The following is a 24685-nucleotide window of genomic DNA, read 5'->3' as shown; positions in this document are numbered from 1 at the left end:
CCAAGTTTTACCATCCACCTAAACATTAACATTTTTGTGCAAGCATCGCATCAGGTTTTCAGGATGATTCTTCCCCTAGAAACCATCATTAAGTACAGAATATATCAAACAATTATTCAATATTTACGTCTTCATTTTTCTTTGTCTTTTCTTAAACAATATAGTAACTTTGAGTTGAATGGAATGCAGCAAGAGGCAGATTGCTAAAAGTTAGCAAGCTAGCTTTGCTAGAATCACTTACACTTGGCTTACCTTTCCTTATGCTTCCTTTCTAAGTGCCGACGTGATCCTAGCCATCTCGGTAAGAATTTACATACTGCCGTGTGTTTTCTTTTGGACGCTTTTTACAGATTAATTCTTTGTGGTTTAGGTCATTGTTTCCCCAACCTTTTTTTCTGCCATGGCACACTTTTTACGATTAAAAAAAAAAAAAAATCCCATGGCACACCACAACCATCGTTGATAGTTTTCCTTTTCAAGAACTTGTCCATTTTTAGTAGGGTGAAATCGTAATGTCTGAAATTTGGCTATGCAAAAAAACGCAAGTAACACACATAAGGTACGCCATATAATGAGGTCACAGTTGCCAAGAGCGCTAATTGGATAATGAAAAACCAACAAATGTGTTGTTTCCAATTTGTAGATTTGTTCTTGCAACAGCACAGCAAAAAACATTTACTTACTTTTCTGGAAATAAAGTCGCACCTGACTTTAAGTCGCAATGGGTCAAAATCACATTGTTGATGGAGAGGAAAAGAAAAAACCATGCACTGACAGAGGTTGGATCTGGCAGGCACTAGGACCCAGGAGCAGCCACCCGGCCTCCGTTCACCGGTTCAGATGTCAAACGCGTTCCATGAAGATTACAGTACATCAGAATCTACACATCGTATCACGGTGTTTTTGGACTTGTTTAAAACAGGAAAATTTGCTTTTAGTAATCAAATCAAAATCAAATCACTTTTATTGTCACACAACCATATACACAAGTGCAATAGTGTGTGAAATTCTTGGGTGCAGTTCCGAGCAACACAGTAGTTGTGACAGTGATGAGACATATACCAGTTTACAATAAACATAAGATTAACACAATACAATTTAAAATCTAATATACACATAATTACACAACACAATATACAAATAACAACATACAAATGTACAGTATACAATACACACAATATAGAATAAACATACAATAAAAAAGTATATATAAAATGTACAGTAGGTTGTACTGAACTGTATTGACCTTCAGGCTGTCAGTTGATAGTAAGTTGCCAGTGTGTTAAGAGAGAATATAATAATAATAATAAAATTTATGACAGTCCGGTGTGAGATATAAGAGTAAGGGTAATAAAGTGCAGTGCTGATGTATTTTGATCGTGGGTGATCAAGAGTTCAGAAGTCTGATTGCTTGGGGGAAGAAGCTGTCATGAAGTCGGCTGGTGCGGGTCCTGATGCTGCGATACCGCCTGCCTGATTGTAGCAGTGAGAACAGCCCATGGCCTGGGTGGCTGGAGTCTCTGATGATCCCCCGAGCTTTTTTCACACACCGCCTGGTATATATGTCCTGGAGGGAGGGAAGCTCACCTCCGATGATGTGTCTGGCAGTTCGCACTACCCTTTGCAGGGCTTTGCAGTTGTGGGTGGTGCTATTGCTGTACCAGGCGGAGATGCAGCCAGTCAGGATGCTCTCTACAGTGCAGGTGTAGAACCGTGCGAGGATGTGGCGGTTCATTCCAAACTTCCTCAGCCATCTCAGGAAGAAGCGGCGCTGATGAGCCTTCTTCACAACGGCTTCAGTATGGATGGACCATGTGAGTTCCTCAGTGATGTGGACACCCAGGAACTTGCAGCTGCTGACTCTCTCCACTGGTGCTCCATTGATGGTGATGGGACTGTGTTCTCTATCTCTTCTCCTGAAGTCCACCACAAGCTCCTTTGTCTTACTGACGTTGAGGGAGAGGTTGTGCTCCTGACACCAGTGTGTCAGAGTGTGCACCTCCTCTCTGTAGGCTGTTTCATCATTGTCAGTGATCAGACCTACCACTGTCGTATCATCAGCAAACTTAATGGCATTGGAGCCGTGTGTTGTCACACAGTCATGTGTGTACAGGGAATACAGGAGTGGGCTAAGAACACAGCCCTGCGGGGCTCCAGTGTTGAGGGTCAGTGATGAGGAGATCTTGCTGCCCATTCTAACCCCTGGCGTCTGCTTGACAGGAAGTCCAGGATCCAGCTGCACAGCGAGCCGTTTAAGCCCAGAGCTTCTCATCAAGCTTGGAGGGCACTATGGTGTTGAATGCTGAGCTGTAGTCTACAAACAACATTCTCACATAAGTGTTCTTTTTCCCCAGGTGGGAGAGAGCAGTGTGTATTGCAGATGCAATGGCATCATCAGTGGAGCGGTTGTTGCGGTAAGCAAACTGCTATGGATCTAGTGATGGAGGCAGCACAGAGCAGATGTAATCTCTGATTAGTCTCTCAAAGCATTTGCTGATGATGGGGGTCAGAGCAACTGGACGCCAGTCATTTAAGCAAGTGATTTTGGATTGCTTTGGAACAGGCACAATGGTGGACGTTTTAAAGCATGTGGGGACTACAGACAAAGAGAGGGAAAGGTTGAAAATGTCCGTAAAAACACCAGCCAGTTGGTTCGCGCACGCTCTGATGACGCGGACCGGAATGCCATCTGGACCCTCGGCTTTGCGGATATTCATCCATCGGAAGGATCGGGTTACATCCGCTACAGAGACGGAGTGTGAACTAACCTCTATAGCTTCGGCCGCGAGAGCTCTCTCCGCGAGGGCGGTGTTATTTCCCTTGAAACGAGCATAAAAAGTATTTAGCTCATCCGGGAGAGAGCCAGCGGTGTTCACGGCGGAGTTTTTATTCCCTTTGAAGTCTGTGATGATATTAATTCCCTGCCACATGCTTCTAGAGTTGGTGGTGTCGAACTGTCCTTCAATCTTGTTCCTGTACTGACGTTTTGCTGTTCTGAGGGCATAACTGGCTTGTTTATGCTCCTCCGCATTCCCGGAATTAAAAGCGGAGGTCCGCGCATCAAGTGCCACGCACTATCTGGTTCGAGTAGATCCATATTGTTCTCGTTGGAACAACGTCCTCTATGCACGTTCTGATGAAACACATTACGCTATCAGCGTAAAACTCGATGTCGTCATCAGAGGCGGAACGGAACATCTCCCAGTCCATGTGATCAAAACAGTCTTGTAGCGTAGAATCTGATTGGTCCGACCAGCACTGGATCATTCGGAGGTTGGGTGCTTCCAGTTTCAGTTTCTGCCTGTAAGCGGGCAGAAGCAGAATGGAAGAGTGGTCCGATTTGCCAAATGGTGGGCGGGGGAGGGATCTGTAGCAGTCCCGGAGAGTAGCAATGGTCCAAAGCCCGGTCCCCTCGTGTGTTAAAACCAATGCGTTGGTGGTATTTTGGTGCAACTGATTTGAAACTGACTTTATTAAAGTCCTTGGTCACAATGAATGCGGCCTCAGGGTGCGCGGTTTCCTGCTTGCTTATAATCCCTTGAGTGCCCGGTCTGTGTCGGCTTGTGGCGGGATGTACACAGCAGTGATAATGACCGCTGTGAATTCCCTCGGTAGCCAGAATGGTCGACACAGAAGCATGAGAAATTCCAGATCAGGAGAGCAGAAAGACTTGATGAAATGTACGTTCCTCTGATCACACCAGGATTTGTTGATCATAAAACATACACCACCACCTCTGCTTTTACCTGAGAGGTCTTCCACTCTGTCCGCTCGGTGCACGGAGAACCCCGTGGGTTCAATGGCTGTGTCTGGAATCTCAGCAGACATCCAAGTTTCCGTAAGGCAGATAATGCAGCAGTTGGAAAGAGATCCGCGCTCTCAGAGCTTGTTGTCCAGAGACTGAACATTTGCCAGTAGAATACTGGGTAGCGGGGGTCGATTTGCACGATGCCTTCCTCTGATGAGAACGCCGGCTCCGTTTCCCCTTTTCCTATTGCGTTTCCGCAGCTGGGCAGCCAGACAAAGGGCTCCGCTGGTGTGTTTGTAAACAGCGGGTCATCATTGAGGAATTTGAAGTCTAGTTTACCGTGTGTAATTGCAGAACCAATGTCCAAGTGTTTGTCTGTCGTAGACAATAAGGCAGACAACATCCAAGACAAAAAAAAAAAAAAACACAACATAAGAATTGTAAACAAAACACTACGATGTTGTCGGAGCTCGCAACGCAACCACCGTACTCGGCGCCATCTTGAGTCCAAAAAAATAAATAAATATGTAACAGTTTCTCATTTTTTGTTTCATGAGTGAAACGCGATAAGTAAGCCACATCATAACATCTGTAACTCTATGCTGTGCACAAATAAATAGCATTTAGTCTTTGAGTAAAACAATACACCTGATGTATTCAACTCATTCATTCATTCACTGACTGAATGTTTTTACTACAAGTGTGATGAAGCATAATTTTGTGGCCATGTGAGGAGTTGCGTTTGAAGTGGACTAGAGCTTGTTAGAACAATAATGTTATGATGGATAAAATATTTAAACTGGTTGCATAAAATACCGGGGGGAAAGTTTTTTTTATTCATTTATTTTGAGGAATTTGATAATTTTCCATGGCACACCTGACGAACTTTCACGGCACACTAGTGGGCACAGTGGTTGGGAAATACTGGTTTAGGTAGCCAAATTGTATTACAGAAGATTTGTCTGATATCTCTCCAGATGTGGGTGTTATGAAACCGTAGACAGCCAGTTTCTTCTCCTGTTTCCTGCATTCACTTTCTTGGAGTGCGTGTGAAGGGGCAGGGAGGGGTGACAGCCGTTAACAGTAACATACAGGTGCATCTCAATAAATTAGAATGTCATGGAAAAGTTCATTTATTTCAGTAATTCAACTCAAATTGTGAAACTCGTGTATTAAATAAATTCAATGCACACAGACTGAAGTAGTTTAAGTTTTTGGTTCTTTTAATTGTGATGATTTTGGCTCACATTTAACAAAAACCCACCAATTCACTGTCTCAAAAAATTAGAATACATCATAAGACCAATAAAAAAAACATTTTTAGTGAATTGTTGGCCTTCTGGAAAGTATGTTCATTTACTGTATATGTACTCAATACTTGGTAGGGGCTCCTTTTGCTTTAATTACTGCCTCAATTCGGCGTGGCATGGAGGTGATCAGTTTGTGGCACTGCTGTGGTGGTATGGAAGCCCAGGTTTCTTTGACAGTGGCCTTCAGCTCATCTGCATTTTTTGGTCTCTTGTTTCTCATTTTCCTCTTGACAATACCCCATAGATTCTCTATGGGGTTCAGGTCTGGTGAGTTTGCTGGCCAGTCAAGCACACCAACACCATGGTCATTTAACCACCTTTTGGTGCTTTTGGCAGTGTGGGCAGGTGCCAAATCCTGCTGGAAAATGAAATCAGCATCTTTAAAAAGCTGGTCAGCAGAAGGAAGCATGAAGTGCTCCAACATTTCTTGGTAAACGGGTGCAGTGACTTTGGTTTTCAAAAAACACAATGGACCAACACCAGCAGATGACATTGCACCCCAAATCATCACAGACTGTGGAAACTTAACACTGGACTTCAAGCAACTTGGGCTATGAGCTTCTCCACCCTTCCTCCAGACTCTAGGACCTTGGTTTCCAAATGAAATACAAAACTTGCTCTCATCTGAAAAGAGGACTTTGGACCACTGGGCAACAGTCCAGTTCTTCTTCTCCTTAGCCCAGGTGAGACGCCTCTGACGTTGTCTATGGTTCAGCAGTGGCTTAACAAGAGGAATACGACAACTGTAGCCAAATTCCTTGACACGTCTGTTTGTGGTGGCTCTTGATGCCTTGACCCCAGCCTCAGTCCATTCCTTGTGAAGTTCACCCAAATTCTTGAATCGATTTTGCTGGACAATCATAAGGCTGCGGTTCTCTCGGTTGGTTGTGCATCTTTTTCTTCAACACTTTTTCCTTCCACTCAACTTTCTGTTAACATGCTTGGATACAGCACTCTGTGAACAGCCAGCTTCTTTGGCAATGAATGTTTGTGGCTTACCCTCCTTGTGAAGGGTGTCAATGATTGTCTTCTGGACAACTGTCAGATCAGCAGTCTTCCCCATGATTGTGTAGCCTAGTGAACCAAACTGAGAGACCATTTTGAAGGCTCAGGAAACCTTTGCAGCTGTTTTGAGTTGATTAGCTGATTGGCATGTCAAAATATTCTAATTTTTTGAGATAGTGAATTGGTGGGTTTTTGTTAAATGTGAGCCAAAATCATCACAATTAAAAGAACCAAAAACTTAAACTACTTCAGTCTGTGTGCATTGAATTTATTTAATACACGAGTTTCACAATTTGAGTTGAATTACTGAAATAAATGAACTTTTCCATGACATTCTAATTTATTGAGATGCACCTGTATTTCAAATTAGAAATGAGTCAGGTTATTGCTTGCATTTGAAGCAGGAAATGTTACATCCAATCACAGTACTGATATTAACAAATAAATCAGACAATGCACAGGTAATTTAATGATATCCTCGCAATTGTAGTCTTGACCGGTCTTGAAATAAAATCCAGAGTCCTCTTTGTCTAAGACCGAGACAAGACAGAGTAAAAATGCAGTCGATTCCAAAATGAGACCTTCAAAAAGTGGTCTTGAGACCTAGACCAATCTCGAGTACTACAACACTGCATGACGCACGAGTAGATTTTATTTTACTGCAAAAGATAGGGTTTCATTGCATATTTATCTGACCTTTATGACAACCATTTTGGTGTTTCTACACTAGAGGGCACACAAAATTATTTTTGCCAGTGAGAAATCCATGAACTGGGACTGAAATGTAATTTTAGACTGTGATAAACATTAAATATCAATTTTATTTGCGTACCCCCATTGTCACCTCCCGTACCCCCAGGAGTACGCATACCCCAGTTTGGGAAATACTGGCATAGGACATTCCAATCCTGGCTATCAAAAAAAAAAAAAAAAAAGCCAGAGTCACATGACGCCATGCGGGGATCGGACGTGTGAGCGGCGAGCTCTGTGCACTTTGCTAGTTTTAATACTTTGACAAACCGGTGAGATTCAATACACTCTGCTCCATAACTGTTATAGGAGGACAATACATGTCAAAGAATTCAAAATTCTCGGGCTCTGGAGACATTAAAAGACACTTGCGTGCTAAAGTAGACGCCCCCGAGCAGGCCGCGATCCTGGGAGACGATTTAGTCGAAAAGATGTGGGAAATGCAGCGAGAGATGCTGAACATGTCGGCAATGCTGACATAGGTCGTTGCTGACTTGGAGGATCTTGCTGCAATACGATCGATCGATCACTGCCATGGAGGCAAAATTTACTGATGTGGTTACAAGAGTGAGGGATGTCGAGAAACGGATAGATTATCTGGAGTCATCGGAGAGGAAATTATCTGCTAATCCGCTAGCGATCAAGATGGATTTGGAGCATGTCTGGGAGAAGTTGGAGGACGTGGAAAACCATAGCCGGCAGAATAACGTCTGTATCGTTGGAGTCACAGAGGGAGTGGAGGGACAAGACATGGTGGAATTCCATGATGGGCTCTTTCAGAGTCAGCTCGACATAGCAGTCCATAAGATGGAAATCGAGCAAGCTCAATGGGTTCTGGTTTGGCGATCTGCTGAGGGAGACAGGCCCCGATCAATTCTGGCCAAATTTCTGAGATCATCCGATAAAGATCTTGTTATGTGAGGTGAGGAGAAAAGGAAGGCTTTCTTGGAACCACAGCATTTTCTTGTTCCCAGACTTTGTGAACTTGAAGAGAGAAAAATGATTGATTCAAGGAATGCAAGAAACTTACATCAACAGAAGGTCACTTTTGCACTGATATTCCTGGCCAAATTGAGAATAGATGCTAAGGATGGCTGTAAAACATTCACAAGCCTACAGCAAGCAATGTCCTTCATAAAGTCAATGGAGTGAGCAAGTCATCTTGTGGTACTCACGTTGCAGCCGAGTGGACCAGCTCACTGAACATTCGCTTGACTGTTTGAAGAATCTGCGCATTCTTTTTGTGCCGGTTCCGCCTAGCGGCTGGAGTTTATTTTGTAGAATAACACACCTTTGACAGTTTTATGGATGAAGTTACACACTGTTTATTCTGCCTATTGTTTGGAGTTTGTTTTATAGATTATCTTTTGCCGTGTAATTCTGTCTCAATTTGTACAGAAACACCTGACTTCAGCAATCTGACAGTAAGGTTGTCACGGGGGTTCTCATAGGCGTACATGGACTGTTTGAGTTTGGAGGGATGGACGGCAGTTGGCGCTTTCGTGCGCAGGGCTAATGCGCACGTTTTTCTTTTTCTGTTTTTTTGTTCTAGGGGATGTTAGGGGTTTGATTGTTGCACTAATGTTGGAATGTGGTCTTTATAATCTTGTCTTTGACACAATCTATTTTTTCTTATGTCAAAATGTCAAATGTTACTACGAGTGGATTGTTTCTCTCCACATGGAATATGAATGGGTTAGGGCACCCCATAAAAAGGAGGAAGGTTATTTATTTTCTTAAACGTAAGAAATATGTGTTTCTTCAAGAAATGCACTTTTCTCCGCAGGAAGCTGAAAAATTTGGAAAGATATGGGGTGGGCATTTTTTTTTTATAGTGATGGCTCGAGTAAGAGCAGGGGAGTCATTGCACTGATAAGTAAACATCTACAATTCAAATGTTTCAAACAGATTAAAGATATAAATAGCTGAAATTCAAGGACAAATTCTTATTTTGGCTAATATTTATGCACCTAACATTGATGATCAGGGCTTTTTTTATAGATCTTGAAGGGATGTTGCAAGCTGCTGATGATATAACATTGGGAGAAGACTTTAATCTTTTGATGGACTCAGTCCTTGATCACAGTGAAGCAAGTGTGCAAGTCCCCTAGAGCAACACTGAAGCTTCACAGGATATGTAAAATATCTTGGTCTTACAGATATTTGGAGACTTTTGAACCCATCTAAAGGACTATACATTTTTTTTCATCAGTCCATAAGATTTACTCTAGAATAGATTTACTCTAGAACAGATATAATTACACACACACACACCCTCATTTCATCTGTTGTTGATTGCTCCATTGGAAACAATTTTAGTCTCAGATCACGCCCTGGTGTGTTTAGGGGTTTTGCCACAGATAGACAAAAGGAAATCATATAGTTGGTGCTTTAATGTATCCCTTTTGCAAAATCATGAATTCCAACAAATGTTAAAAGGTTGAAATCAGTGTTTATATGGAGACCAACTGTGTTTATATGGAGGCCTCAGTATCCTCTGTGGGTGTGGCTTGGGAGGCACTTAAGGCAGTTCTTAGGGGTCGGATCATACAGTATGCCACATTTACCAAAAAATCCAAAGCACAAGAACTCGTGGAATTGGAAGGGAATATTAAAAGTGCAGAGGCAGATCTTGAACCAATTGAAATACAGATAATACTATTTTGTTACGGAAGGTGGAGTTCTGACTATTCAGGGCAAGGCAGTCCTACACTGAGTCAGGGGACATGGCAGGGAAACTTCTGGCTAGATATATAAACCAGAGAGAGTCTTTTTATATCATTCCCTCAGTGAAATCTGCTGGTGGTGAAATATTTACCTCAGCCATTGATATTAATAATGCTTTTAAAGAATTCTACTTTGATCTATATAGTTCCAAATCTTTGTCTACTGATGAGGATATTAAAAACTCTGGGGAACCATTAGGACTTCCTAAACTGACGACTAAGCAAAACAATTTCTCTTGATTCTGAGATAATCTTGGAGGAGCTTGGCAAGTTAATTAAGGCCTTGTCAACAGGCAAGGCTCCGGGACCAGACAGCTTTGCCGCTGAATTTTTTTAGATCTTATGCTACAGACCTGGCTACACTTTCGCTAGAAGTTTATAGAGAATCATTAAAGAATGGTAAGCTTCCACCAACCATGACAAGCCCGGATCAGTCCGATTCTTAAAAAAGACAAAGATCCAAGTGAGTGAGAGTTACCGTCCAATTTCCCTGATCCAGATAGATGTTAAAATATTGTCAAATTTTTACTAACCGATTAAGTCATGACATCTTATAGATATAGACCAAGTGGGGTTTATTCGGGCCGTAACTCTGATAACATTAGGCATTTCATAAAATGTCAAATGGGCAGTGACGAACGATCATACTCCGGTCGCTGCCATCTCACTTGACGGCGAAAAGGCGTTCGATATGGTAGAATGGGATTATGTTTAAGATTTTGGAAATGTACGGGTTTGAAAATACTTTTATTGGGTGGATTAAGTTACTTTAGAGACGCGGTAGCGGCGGTTCAAACGAATGGATTAATTTCAGATTATTTTACTCTGAATAGGGGCACCTGGCTCGGTTGCCCTCTTTCCCCCTTCTTGTTCTGTTTTGCCCTGGAACCATTCGCTGCCGCAATAAGGATAATGATTTTCCAGGGGTGGTGACGGGAGGTGTGGCGCATAAGCTTTTGCTTTACGCAGATGATTTTATTATTTGCCTTCAACCCTACTAGATCAATGCCTTGCCTCCACAGAATTTTTAATTCCTTTTCTAACTCAGGATACAGAGCGAATTGGTCTAAATCCGAAGCTTTGGCTCTGACGGCGTACTGCCCTGTAACAGCTGTTTTTTTATCATAATTGATAAGTTGATTCCGTGTGTTCTTGTGCTGCTTGTTTAAATATGGAATCAATAAAAATTGTTAATGACAAAAACATTTATAAAATCAAACAAAAAAACCTTTAATGAACAGTCTGGATCTCCATGTCCTCCACGTGAGCCAATTGTTCCTGCTCATCTCCAAATGGGATCTACTCCCTGCACTTTTCCTAATTGCAGATTCAATTATTAAACCTATTAGCATTATATTGTGACAATATATGACAATGGACTAAAAATTAAATGTTATTCATTTCGGTTCGTTCTGAGCAAAAACTTTTTTTGTTCTGGTTCAGAAGTTCCACAGCTTCCTTTCCAAAAGGTTACCGGTTAGAACAAAATAAAAGAATGGTTAATAATGTTCTTTTTAAAATGGCAGTACTATATGCTAATGGGTGGGTGAAATACCAGTTGCAGTGTTGCCAGATCTCACAAGAAATCAAGCAATGTGGTCTGGAAAAACAAGCCCAAAATAAGCCACTTGCCTCACCAAAATAAGCGAAAATAAACAGTTAATCTTTTTCCTTTCTGGAGGATTTATCGGCACAGAACTCATAACAAAGAGTTAATTAACAGTTAAGTATAATTTTATTTATAGATCTGCTTCAGAGTCAAAACCCAGCAGCATCAAATCTCTTAACGCATCATATCGAACAATAATTCAGTGAAGTACTGAGAAAAGTACTTTTTACCTCTAATAATGTTTTTCTTGTATCTGGATTAGCAGTGCATGTATATGTAATTATACATAGTTATTAAAAAGGTCTTCATTCAGAGAATGCGACATCCACAACGGGCAATTAGGCAAAGAATTGTGATGCAGCAGTTTCCTTCAGGATCAAAGCACAAGTAGTTGGCTTCAGGAGTCCATTTAGAATATACTTGTAGCAAAATAAATGTGCAAATATAAATAGAAGTATATTTATGCAACAGCACTCATTACTCATCTCACTTGTATATTTAAAAACACCTTTATATACACTCCTCAATGCATCAACACCATGGAAAGAACATAATGAAACAGTTATGCCAAATTAGGTAAATAAATGCTTTAAACATCAATATATTAATCTCTAACAGATGAAGGTGCGTGAAGGAGACTGGTATAAATGTTTGTATAACAGCAACAGCGCCGCCTTCTGTACAGGGGTGAAACTGTTTTGCGTTTTTCTTTATGCACTGTGTAAGTGGCGAATTCTCAGGGCCAGCAAAGCCTTCTCTGCTGGCCTAACATGTCAAATAAATATTTTTCATCCTTTCAATCTCAATCACCTTTTTGCGTATGTATATTTAAATCACTTTCCACTCTTAATCTACAAACAAATAGAGAAAAACGAAAAGTTTATCCAGTCAGAATTTATTCCTTGATGCTTACAAGCAAAGCATGACAAATGTTTCACAAATCACATGCCCAAAGCCAAGCTCGTTAGAAGCAGCAGCTTGTGAGTCTGAGCTCCACCCCCTCAGGCCTTCAGAATTTCCACAGAATCCCTCAACAGTGCAAATGAATGTGCATCTAAAGATTCATCAGCTAATCAGATTAATTTATTTGTTCTTGGTGAGTGTGATCTTTAGGATATGTCCTGGTCGAGGCCTTCTAGCTGGCCCTGAGTGACGCAATCACGCTTTAAGTGACGTAATCTGAAAGTGAAGAGCGCGATATCTTGCTGATGAGTCGACTCATTACTGCCGCTATCACCATTGAGAAAGTGATCCTTATGGATTTACAAACCTGATATGTTCTGCATGACCGTGTGATTGCTTAATTTATTAAACAGGAAAGGAGGACTGATTTTAACATCAAGTAAATTGGTAAGTGCTTTCTGCATTGGTATAGCAACATCAGGAGTTTTCTAAGGGTAAATTAGGCTGCTTGAGCATTCAGTGTCTGATCAAGTTTGGAAAAGTAGTGCTGCATTCCATTCAACTCGGGAAGTCGGATTTTCCCACTTCCTATTAGGAAAAGTGCAGTGGAATGCATCTTGAAGTCAGAATTACAACTTGTAGGCTCTTGCAGAAATTCTCAACTCCGATTTCGCCGAGATGCAGGGGCATGATGTCACACAAACATGGACACTCAGGGAGATATACAAAGTAAGTGATAAACATTCACTTTATTAAGTAATATCGATAAATGAGTTTGTTTCCACATTACATGATATTAAAGCTTGTTTAACAAACGCCTGCTGCAGAAACAGGTGTATAAAACATGGTAAAATATCTCTTTTGATAATCGTACACCTGAAGCACAAATGCTAGCGCTGAAGCATTGTTTATCAGTTGGTTTGCTAGGAGACATCTCTAAATGAGAGTCAAATCCCTGCTAAGCAAACGGGAGCATTGCAGTTTTGTTTCCTTAAACGTCATCTTCCGAATATCGGGGAATGGAATGCATTTATGGTCGGAGATATCAAGTAGGAATATCCCACATCCAACTTGCATGGAACGCAGCATAACCATGTACCCTGACGAAATGAAACTTTTTGCAAGCAACATTTAAAAGGCAAATATTATTAGATAGATTTTTCCAGGTATTATAGACCTCCTTGGTAGATTCATATGAAAAATTATGATTTTTGAATGTCTGTTCGGGAGACGTTCATTTCACAAAACAGTCATGCTGCAGTTAAAATGAGGCTTGCTTGAGCATTAAGTGTCATTTCAAGTTCTGGCTTTCATGCATGGACGTGTTTTTAAAATGTCAATTGTTATTACTAGTTAGCTGTGACAATGTATGATGCCCAAAGGCATAGGGTATCTTATTCTTTGTGAAACTGTTTTCTTAATGGCATGAATCACACTGAAGGCCTAGACTTTTAATGCACGGCCCACCACTGCTGTGTATAGACATTTTGTTGGAAGGTTGTCTCACAATCATCATGGATTTGGTGTGAACAGGCCTTTAGTGCAGGCCAAAAAAAAAAAAAACATAGCGGGCTAGATGTGGCCCGTGGGCCACCTGTTGAGGAATCCTCACGCAAGCCATCATCGGTGCTTGGCACACATCTAAAATTTGAATACTTTAATTCGAATGTGCTTTTTATCTTAATTCTACAAATATTCTAATTGTAATATGACAGCCATACTGATTAAATGTATACCATGGATGCACTGTGTGTCACTTGATAAGAGTCCACCAAATGCATAAGTAAAAGAAAATTCCTACATTTTTCTAAAGCTGCAGTGAAATGAATATTAGTACTTGCATGAGATTCAACAACATCTGACTTTAAACCAAACAACATCAAAACAAAATCGTCCACTCCAACTTCCATGTTCCATTGTGCCTACATATCTAGGGATTGGAAGACCTGGAAAGGGCATATCCTTTGGACCTGTCCCCTCCTGCTTTCACTGGGTGAAGGGCTAATGATAATTATTTCAACAGGAGATGCCTCATGACTGCCTTGTCAAACTGCTGTTATACGTGCATGCATGAGTGTGACTGTCAAGCTAAGAGGAAGAGTTATGATAGTAACACAACACAGAGAAAACACAAACATAGCTGTGTGAGAAAACCATTGCCCATTTACAACATCAAGCCAAACGGAGCATGGAATATGACTATGCACACGCTAAACATGATAAATAAAATTTAACCATCTCCATAATGCCAGCACCATCCAATGCAGAAAAGACACTTTGCTAAATATTAGGGATGGGCATTTTGGTCATTTTTTCTACTCGAGTACTCTGACTAATTACTTGTACTCGTCGAGTACTCGAGGGGCAATGACATGTACATAACTGTGTGTGTGTGTGTGTGTGTGTGTGTATATATAATATATATATGTTATATAAACAACAACAACGTCTGACAAACGTCTTTGGCTGCTGCATTGTATCTTGTTCCAGTGAATCGTCTATTCATTATTATAGGCTGTTATAAAATAATCTGTTACAAAATGTACAAAAGACTGCAAAATCAAAATATAATGCATCATATTTTGTCATTGTGAAGATTCACTGCCCAACTGAATGAATGAATGTGCACAACGCGCATCTGTCTGTTCTTCCTTTAGGTTACCGTAGTAATCTTAGCAAGCAGTGACAAACGTTCACTTTTATTAAATAATATCCATAAGTCAAAGTTCTTACATTAACTGATAATAAAAACATGTTTGGCAAACGTTTCGCAGAGACAGGTGTTCAAAACACAGTTAATTACACTCTTTTTGATTATCGTAATGATAGCATTGCAGCGTCGTATATCAGTTTGGTTGCTCTGACCATCAATGTACCCCTCAAAATCACAACGTAGTCAATCTCAATTAAAAATAAGCTCCCTCTTTGACACATTTGTGTTTAGTTGTCAGGTAATTGTCACTGAATTTCGAATGAAGCAAGAAGTCACGTCATGCACGATCACCATCGATCATCGTTTTCATGATCGATCACTGCTGCCACATCTGAGTACCTGAGTACTCGTGCCCTCCATACTAAATACCTATGTATATACCATCATTTTGCCATATGTACACACCATCACATTAAACAGCAGAGCAATGACAGGTGAAGATAAATCATAGATATCCTGAATGCTGAGAACTTAGTTGTGTGGTCACATTCAACCGCAGACAGGGATCCCATTACCTGTGCCTTAAGAAGCTATTTGACTTTAGTCCGAGGAGCAGATAAATGCTTACACTGGCAGAGGAGATTAAATTTAGCCAGGAAACACCTTCAGGTGAATATCAGTAAACCAGAAACCACATCCTACAGGTGGAGCAGAAATGTTTGTATCCAGAGTCTGGAATGAAACATCTGTCACCTCCACACTTAAAACTGTAAATACATTATAAATGCATTACAAGTGCTCAGTGCCTACTCCTACATTGAATTAAAACAATTAAATCAACAGAAATGCATGAAAAAAAAAGTAATTTACGTCACTTCAATTTAACCTTAAGAAATGGTACTGTTTCTACAGTTATTAGTGGTGCCTGCAAAGGCAAGCATCACTATTCCTATTTCTCATATTTAGGGTTAAGGATCTAAACTAGAGGTCTGTGCAGGACTGTTTTCATCCCACTCCCGCAAGTTCCTATCCCGCACCCAAATGCTCTCTCTAAATTTTACTCCATGTTCACCTGCACTCTGCCCGCAGTGATTTTCTTCCTGACCGCTCCTGTTCTTGCAACCACGCTTGTTTTCTACATACGGCAAAAGCCATACACGTCAAGTGTTCACAAACTTATTTTTGTGAACACGTCAAGTGTTATTTTTCTGTTCTTGCTATTATCAGATGACTTTCCTGAGGTTAGCTTCTTTAAAATTAAATTCACCATTTTCTAGTCCGAGTTACAAATCCATTGATGACACTGTCCACGCTTTGCTCTGCCACTCTTCTAAAGCCCCATTTACTTCCTGCCAGCTCTAAATATTGGATAATTTGATGTATGTGCTGTGTGCACATTTATTTTACGTTGTAAAAAAGTTTTCGCATTCATTAATCAAAGATATCCACATCAAATTTTTCATGCTAGTCTTTGACCGCCCGCTCACATCCACATCTCATGACATCCGCTCCCATCTTTAATTGGAAATTTAATCCAGTTCCGCAAGAAATCTAATCGGGTCCCACGGGTGGTCTGCGGGAATGACCTCTTATCTAAACAATTCCCTACGTGTTACATTTCACCATGCAACTCATCCCTCAACATTTGTGCTACAGACATGAATAATATCTCAAATCGTATGGCTTGTTTGGGAGTTATTAGACCCATTACAAGCAATCAGACATTGAATTTTGGACAAGCAGATGATAAAACCAAGTGAAAAAGAAAAATCCCATACACTTAAAAGGAGGGACCCGAGCCATTATCAAGTGCCTTCATAGAGTCTTGAGGTGGGCTTTTTGACTTAGGCTCCATTCACTTCTATTGTAAGTGCCTCAATGTAACACCGATTATTATAATTTATTTATTTATTTTTTTTGCAAAAAGGAGGGACAAGTCTAAATAAACTTTTGTGATAATCAACATTATGCCACAAATGCTGTCGATTGAGCTTAATTGGTTTTGAACCCGGAATATTTAAGATAGAATGTACAAGGAGGAGTTCAATAGGTCTCATTCACGGTAGCACCATCTTTGATGGGAATAACAACGAGGCTGTGAGGGACAGACTTACCATCTCTTCAATGGCACGAACGATATAAAGCTGTATAAAGCTCCTTGATCACATCTGATTTTCTACAACTCCTGTTTTTATGTCTACTGAATGTTCTTAGAAAGATATTTTTTTCAATGTTTTGTTCACGGAATGATCCAAAGACACTTTAAACTGCAATACAGCCATTGAAGATACTGTTGTCATTCCCGTTAAAAACCAAAGACGGAGCTGCTGTGAATAAGGTCTATGGAGATGGCAGAAACAACCCTCTGTATTGACAAAGCAGAAAACACTTTCTCTCACTGAAGTTCACTTAAACACAATGAATTGTGGTCCACAGTTGAAGAAACAGAGAAACAGAGAGCTGAACCACTGACTGTGTGACTACAACTGGCTCAGGAGCAAAAGAACAATTTTTTAATTTGGTTTTGCTAGGATGAGAAAACAAAGAACTAGAAGAACAGAGCAAAACAGGAGCAATCTCCCTCAAATGTGTTAGAATATAGAGTAGGGAGGGTCTGTTTATGTGTAGGAGTATTGCGGTTCTCTGCCTCACTAATAACGTGCTTTTGAGTGCGTTGGAAAGCTTCACTTTATTCCTCAATCGGAGAAAAAAAAAAAAAAACCCATTCGAAAGATTTCAGGCTCTAAATCTTCATTCACTGACATGATAAAGCTTTTCAAAATCACTATTATAGAGCTGTTAACAAAAGCACCTGTTTACACGGCTCTCATCTTTATGTGCTTGGCCTGAAAAGTATATTTGAGGCATTTTTTTTTTTGCCTTCAAATTGCTACAAAATACCTAGTGGTTTTCATATTACTAGTATTAACAAAATTAAGTAATAACAAAATGTATGAGGAGTTAAATATCATTTACAGACATGGCATCCATTGAACTATGTGGAACAAGATACCAGCTGATAGAGAACACGTAAAAGAATTTTCAGTGGCCCAGTAAATTTAAGCAAGTACATGGATTTAAATAATCAAATTAAAATCGGTAACACTTCGCAATAAGGTTCCTTTCGTTAACATTATTTAAGGCATTAAGTATCATGAACAATTTACGATATATATTTTTTTACAGCATTTATTCATCTTTGTTAATGTTAGTTAATAAAAATGCAATTGCTGATTGCATGTTCACGTTAGATCATAGTGCATTAACTTGTTAACAAACAACTTGATTTTAAAAATGTATATGTTCACATTACAATTAAAGAAAAAAATGCTTTATAAGTATTGTTAATTGTTAGTTCATGATAACTAATGTTGTTAACTAATGTTAACAAATGGAACCTTATTGTAAAGTGTTACCTGTAAATCTAAATTTCATAACTTCTTGGGTACCATACAGTTAAAAATGTTTGTAAAAGAGACAGTTTCTAAAACCATGATTAGCAGTTGTTCCAGCATATACTTGCACCAGCCTTTTACCAGTCTGTGTTCAGAATAAAGTACGCAGGTAGTAAAGATAGTATGCCACCTGTACACAAAAATAAAAACATGAGGCGTGTTGAGGACATGAACTCTTCTCCGATCTCTCACCTGTGCCGATGTTCATCGTGTGCTCCCACACCATGTATGACCTGTCTGCTGCCGTGCCTCGCCTCCTTCTCCGACTCAATGTGCGGTATCAACACGTCCTCCAAACCAAAGTCAAAGCGCTTGTGTTTGGAATTGTCTGGGAGAAAGAAAAATGCTCCAAAGCACAAGGTGATGAAGGCACTGAGGATGAGGAGGAGTATGAACTTCTCCGAGAGCCGTAAGGTAGCTCTGTGGTGGGGGAATGAGGAGGCACCTGGTGAAAGGGTAGGTATCCTACGTCCCAAGAGTGGTAAAAGAGCTGGCGTGGTCATATTTTGCTAATGAACTGGAATATGGTGGGATAAGGCTCAAGGTTGTTTTGTATAAGCCACACTATTATCTCATTGTGGCGAATGCGAGCTTTACTGCCTGATGTCCGTTTCTCTCTTAGAAAGGGAAGCGGTCCTGTTCATCCGAAGAACTGATTCCTCTTACTCTGAAAACAAAAAGGAAAGATAGACATTTTCAGATAACGACTACCATGAAGCATTCAACAGAAGCTTGTTCTTAAAAATGATTTTCAGTTTCCATGATAATTATGTTGAGACGCAGAAAGGGCATGATTCTAAACTTGAATGTGGGTGTAAAGAGGAATACAGCAATCAAAACGAATTACTGGAATGATCAAGTATTTTTCCTCAAGTATTACACCAATAAACAACAAAATGGGCTTCTGTTTCAGGTTTATAAACAGATACAGATATTTAGTATGGGGACGTTTAAGTTCAAACTCTGAGCTAAAAGTGGTCAAAAATCTAAAGAAAGATCGCATTTAAAATCTTGAAATATGTTTGGACCATAACACATATAGCATAGCTTCACAATCATGTCAAATATAGACAGACTTGGTTCAAATGACTGCCCGGAGAAAACCAATAAGTGTGTATACTAAACTGCATTATGGAACTTCTTGGATTCAATTCAAACAAATGTCTGCCTGTTGTTGTGTACTGCACTGTGACCTGCCTGCCACAAGCTCTCTGGCGACTGTGACCGCCATGAATCTGCACTCTGCACTTGATGTCAGGGAATATCCGTGATCTGTGGCATGAGAGCTGCAGGTCACTGTGGTTTGTTTTATCACTCCAGCAGGAACCTCATATTTGGACATTATCTTTCCACTTGCACTCATTCTGTTTGGACTGTCTGCTGGTTCACACTCCTGCTAAACCATACCATTACTCTGGACTATACTGTTGACTTGGGCTCTGTTTTTGGCTGTAGTAGGTATGATGTGTTTGTCATTATAATGTTTGGTTTGTATTTGTTTACATGTACTTCTGTGTCCGAGCATTGGTTGAAAGCTAAAATAAACATGTTGTTATTGATGTTATTATAGGTAACTCTGAACCCTTTCAATTGACTCCTTTCAAACTTCTGCGTTTTGGAATGCACAAGTAAACGATTGCAGGGTAAACTTTGATAAAGCAAATGGGAGACCACACAAAATGTCATGTTTGCTTACCTATTTGCTCCAACATCAAAAGAAAAAAGTGTCACTATTACGTTTCTACAACTTTCCAAATGAAGGGAAAAAAAAAAAAATAGATAGCGATGGATTATGACAGCCAGAAGATGGCAAATTTACTGTGATGCACTCAGAAGCTGTATTAGAAATCTCATCACATCTATGGCAACACATTTTCTATAACAAATCATAATGTTATAAATTTACACCAAATAATTAATAAATTACAAATATAAAAAAGTCTGCTAGATTTACACTGCTAAATAATGTGGAAATGCACAGTCTGTGAAAAGGGTCCATTGCAAGACAAGTTGTCATATGATTCAACATACCAATGGCCATGAGGGTGCAACCCGCTCAATGTAAAATTGTTCACCCAAAAATGAACATCGTCATCATTTACTTGCCATCATGCCATCCAAGATGTCTAAAACTTTCTTTCTTCAGCAGAACAAAGATTTTTAGAAGAAAATCTCAGCTCTGTTGGTCCATCCAATGTAAGTGAATGGTGACCAGAACTTTGAATCTCCAAAAATCACAAAGCCAGACTAAAAGTAATCCATAAGATTGATTTAATAACTCCAATGTCTTCAGAAGTGATATGATAAGTGAGAGTGAGAAATAGATTACTTTAAGTCCTTTTGCACCATAAATCTTCATTTTGACCAGGCTCGACCAGTAGGTGGTGAATGGCAAAGTACGTGAAGGTCCAAAAATCAAAAGAAGAATGTGGAAGTGAAAGTGAAATTGGAGATTTATAGTAAAAACAATATTTAAAAAAAAGACTTAAATATAGATCTATGTCTCACCCACACCTATTATACCACTTAAGATATGGATTTTACCACTGGAGTCTTATGGAGTACTTTTATGTTGACTTTACATGATTTTTGGAGATTAAGTTCTGGTCACCATTCACTTGCATTGTATGGATCTAGAGATATACCCTGGCTGAGAGATATTCTTCTAAAAATCTTTGTGTTCTGCAGAAGAAATGAAGTCATACACATCTGTGATGGCATGAGGATAAGTACAGAGAATTTTCATTTTTGGGTGAACTATTCCTTTAAAGGGAAATAACACCACTATTTGACATGATAATTATCATGTCAAGAATCAAACTAATGACACCTTGCATGAATAGCAGCGATTGTCTAATTAAATAATGGGGGATGGTACAGTTGAAGTCAGAAGTTCACATACACCTTAGCCAAATAAATGTAAACTCAGTTTTTCACAATTCCTGACATTTAATCATAGAAAACTTTCCCTGTCTTAGGTCAGTTAGGATCACCATTTTAAGAATGTGAAATGTCAGAATAGGAGAGAGAATTATTTATTTCAGCTTTTCTTTCTTTCAATCACATTCTCAGTGGGTCAGAAGTTTACATACACTTTATTAGCATTTGGTAGAATTACCTTTAACTTTTTTAAATTGGGTCAAATGTTTTGAGTAGCCTTCCACAAGCTTCTCACAATAAGTTGCTGGAATTTTGGCCCATTCCTCCAGACAGAACTAGTGTAACTGAGTCAGGTTTGTAGGCCTCCTTGCTCACACACGCTTTCAGTTCTGCCCACAAATTTTCTATCGGATTGAGGTCAGGGCTTTGTGATGGCCACTCCAATACCTTGACTTTGTTCTTAAGCCATTTTGCCAGTTTTGGAGGTATGCTTGGGGTCATTGTCCATTTGGAAGACCCATTTGCAATCAAGCTTTAACTTCCTGGCTGATGTCATGAGATGTTGCTTCAATATATCCACATAATTTTCCTTCCTCATGATGCCATCTATTTTGTGAAGTGCACCAGTCTCTCCTGCAGCAAAGCACCCCACAACATGATGCTGCCACCCCCATGCTTCACGGTTGGGATGGTGCACTTAGGCTTGCAATCCTCACCCTTTTTCCTCCTAACATAACGATGGTCATTATGGCCAAACAGTTCAATTTGCGTTTCATCAGACTAAAGGACATTTCTCCAAAAAGTAAGATCTTTGTCCCCATGTGCACTTGCAAACTGTAGTCTGGCTTTTTATGATGGTTTGAGCAGTGGCTTCTTCCTTGCTTAGCAGCCTTTCAGGTTATGTCGATATAGAACTCGTTTTACTGTGGATATAGATACTTGTCTACCTGTTTCCTCCAGCATCTTCACAAAGTTCTTTGCTGTTGTTCTGGGATTGATTTGCACCTTTCACACCAAACGACGTTCATTTTCTAGAAGACAGAATGCATCTCCTTCCCGAGCGGTATGATGGCTGCGTGGTCCTACGGTGTTTATACTTGTGTACTATTGTTTGTACAGATGAACGTGGTTCCTTCAGGTGTTTGGAAATTGCTCCCAAGGATGAACCAGACTTGTGGAGGTCCACAATTTTTTTGATGAGGTCTCGGCTGATTTCTTTTGATTTTCCCACGATGTCAAGCAAAGAGACACTGAGTTTGAAGGTAAGCCATAAATACATCCACAGGTACACCTCCAATTCAGTACACCTATCAGAAGCTACTTAGCTACTTTTCTAAAGGCTTGACATAATTTTCTGGAATTTTCCAAGCTGCTTAAAGGCACAGTTAACTTAGTGCATGTAAACTTGTGATATAGTTCATTAAAAGTGAAACAATCTGTCTGTAAACAATTGTTGGAAAAATTACTCGTCATGCACAAAGTAGATGTCCTAAACAACTTGTCAAAACTATAATTTGCTAATATGAAATCTGTGGAGTGGTTAAAAAAAATAGTTTTAATGAATTCAACCCGTGCATGTAAACTTCTGACTTCAATTATATGAAATCAATTTAACAGCCATGACATTTACTGCCTTTATCTCATTATTTTGTAACAGGTTAATTTCATATTTTAACAGAACTGATTCTTGCAAAAGGTTTTAATAAACTAATATTTTATTCATTTTTTATAACATACCAATAATTACAACTAAACTAATGTGTATTTTTAACAACAAACTGTCATAATTATGTAATTGCTCTGATTTAAGTTTCAAAAGCCTCACAAATGAACATAAGTGACAATCCTTGGTTCATACATTAAGTTATATATACACACCGGCCCTAGCCACACTAGAAAATTCAGCTCAAAAACCATATATCTAGCTCAAACATCAGATGACATTAATACTGTAATTGGATAAAATTAGCTTGGTGTTGCATAATGAATGTTAGATAGAAACTGCTATGGTAACAGAACAATTCAGAAGGACTTGGCAATATGAAGAGATAATCAAGAATTGATCTTATTACACCCACATTGAGCAGATGTTGAGGCGTTCAGCTTCACATCATCAGTATGGTGTGCTCAAACCAACAACTTTCATTGGTTTACTGAGTCTTCATCGCATGTGTAGGCATACATCATTTTAGACATACTTCTCAAACGTATAATTCATGTCTTTGTGTAAAGCTTTTTAATAAGAGAATACCGAGTGCACATTTAAAGTTTAATCATAAGAGCATAATCTCATAACAATGTTTAGTGAATGTGCACCAAAATAAACTGCGTCTCTCAGTCACACTTTGAGCAGTGCTCATGACAGTGTGACACCTGTACAAGTGTTGATGCTTGATTACAGCGTCTTATCAAAACAGCTTCATTTTGAAACAGCCCACCTTTATATTAGAAAACAATATACACGTTTTAACAAAACAAATGTGTTCACATACCGTGAGGGTCTTTATCATTCTGATCCATGATCCTCGCTTTGATCCAAGTGCTTCTTGATGTCCAGGCGCGTTGGGTCGAGTCGTTTATCTGCAAGATAAACGGCGACTCCGCCCTCAGTTAGGCTTATTAATTATGTAATTAATGCAATTAAAAATAAAATGTTATCGGTCCAAAAACAGCTATCACAAGCTACTAAACATACCGCGACCACATACAGAGCAATGTGTAATTAATGTGAAAGCATTCGAAGCTTCCGTTACGCTTTGTTGTTAATAGAAGGGATCAACAAAGTTCCCCCGTGACATTATGCGTTTGAAACGGTAAATATCGCGGAGTGAACAGACGGTGTTTCAGTACAGGCCTGATCCACTTGATGCCGTGGCAGCGTCTCTCAAACGAGCCAAACTGACAAGCCTATCCAATAATAAAAGTAAGCCGTGGTGTATCGAAACGTTGAAGCGGGTGGTCATCTCTACATACTGCCTTGTTTTAACAAAAAATTTAAGCCGGCCTGTGCTGGACGTGTGCTGCGCCTTTTTTTCCTCCAGTGAAGGCATGTAGCTGACAGTCGTGAAGCGGACCGATCCCGTCCTGCCGCTGCCGCATCACCTTGTCGGTGCCTCGGGATAAATCAGCGCCATGGATCAGAAATCCACCATTAATGTCTGAAAGCACATGGTGCCAAGTTTATGTTCATGTCCCTGCCTCGCTGCAATGAATCCTTTGCGATTACCACCGCCTCCCTTATGCCTCCGTACCCCCTTTATTTCTGCAGCCGTGTGCGCCGCCAAGCTCCAATATCCAGGATATTGTTACTGCAACAGTTACTCCTCCTCTCGGTCCTCCAACATCCCGTCAGCTGCCGGTTGGTAAACCAAGGGAGTGTCGCACAATTACGAGTTTCGCTGTGCAACGTTGAATAAATGGAGGTAAAAGGACAACATGGGTGGAGAGGTGAACAGCCAATCATAAAATGTTTGCAGTGGATTAACGGCTTTTGCTTCTTGTCACTTCAGAAAATCTCCTTTAATACAAAAGCTTGAAGAACATCCCATATGATTAAAATAATGTTTTTGTTTGTTATTAGATAAGCATTGCGTTTGTTGGTTATGCAGTAAATGTTCCACTGATTAGGTTTGTTGTTTTTCTCAAC

At 39.9% G+C, this 24685-nt stretch overlaps 1 protein-coding gene across 2 annotated transcripts in view; it reads right to left on the bottom strand.

Moving 5' to 3' along the window:
• The window catches only part of LOC127447866 (mannosyl-oligosaccharide 1,2-alpha-mannosidase IB-like), a 186492-nt gene extending 162156 nt beyond the window's left edge, over positions 1-24336 (bottom strand). For both annotated transcript variants that reach the window (XM_051710018.1, XM_051710019.1), the window contains exons 1-2: positions 23532-24336; positions 18352-18826 (exon numbers count right to left, since the gene is read on the bottom strand). In XM_051710018.1, coding sequence (XP_051565978.1) covers positions 18352-18662 — 311 coding nt within the window. In that variant the 5' untranslated portion in view covers positions 18663-18826; positions 23532-24336. The remainder of the gene's footprint in view (positions 1-18351; positions 18827-23531) is intronic.
• Between the last annotated feature and the right edge of the window lie 349 nt (positions 24337-24685).

This window comes from Myxocyprinus asiaticus, chromosome 11 (genome assembly GCF_019703515.2).
Source record: "Myxocyprinus asiaticus isolate MX2 ecotype Aquarium Trade chromosome 11, UBuf_Myxa_2, whole genome shotgun sequence".
Taxonomy (NCBI): domain Eukaryota; kingdom Metazoa; phylum Chordata; class Actinopteri; order Cypriniformes; family Catostomidae; genus Myxocyprinus; species Myxocyprinus asiaticus.
The sequence above is the reverse complement of the archived record's forward strand: the minus strand, read 5'-3'. Positions and strand labels throughout refer to the sequence as shown.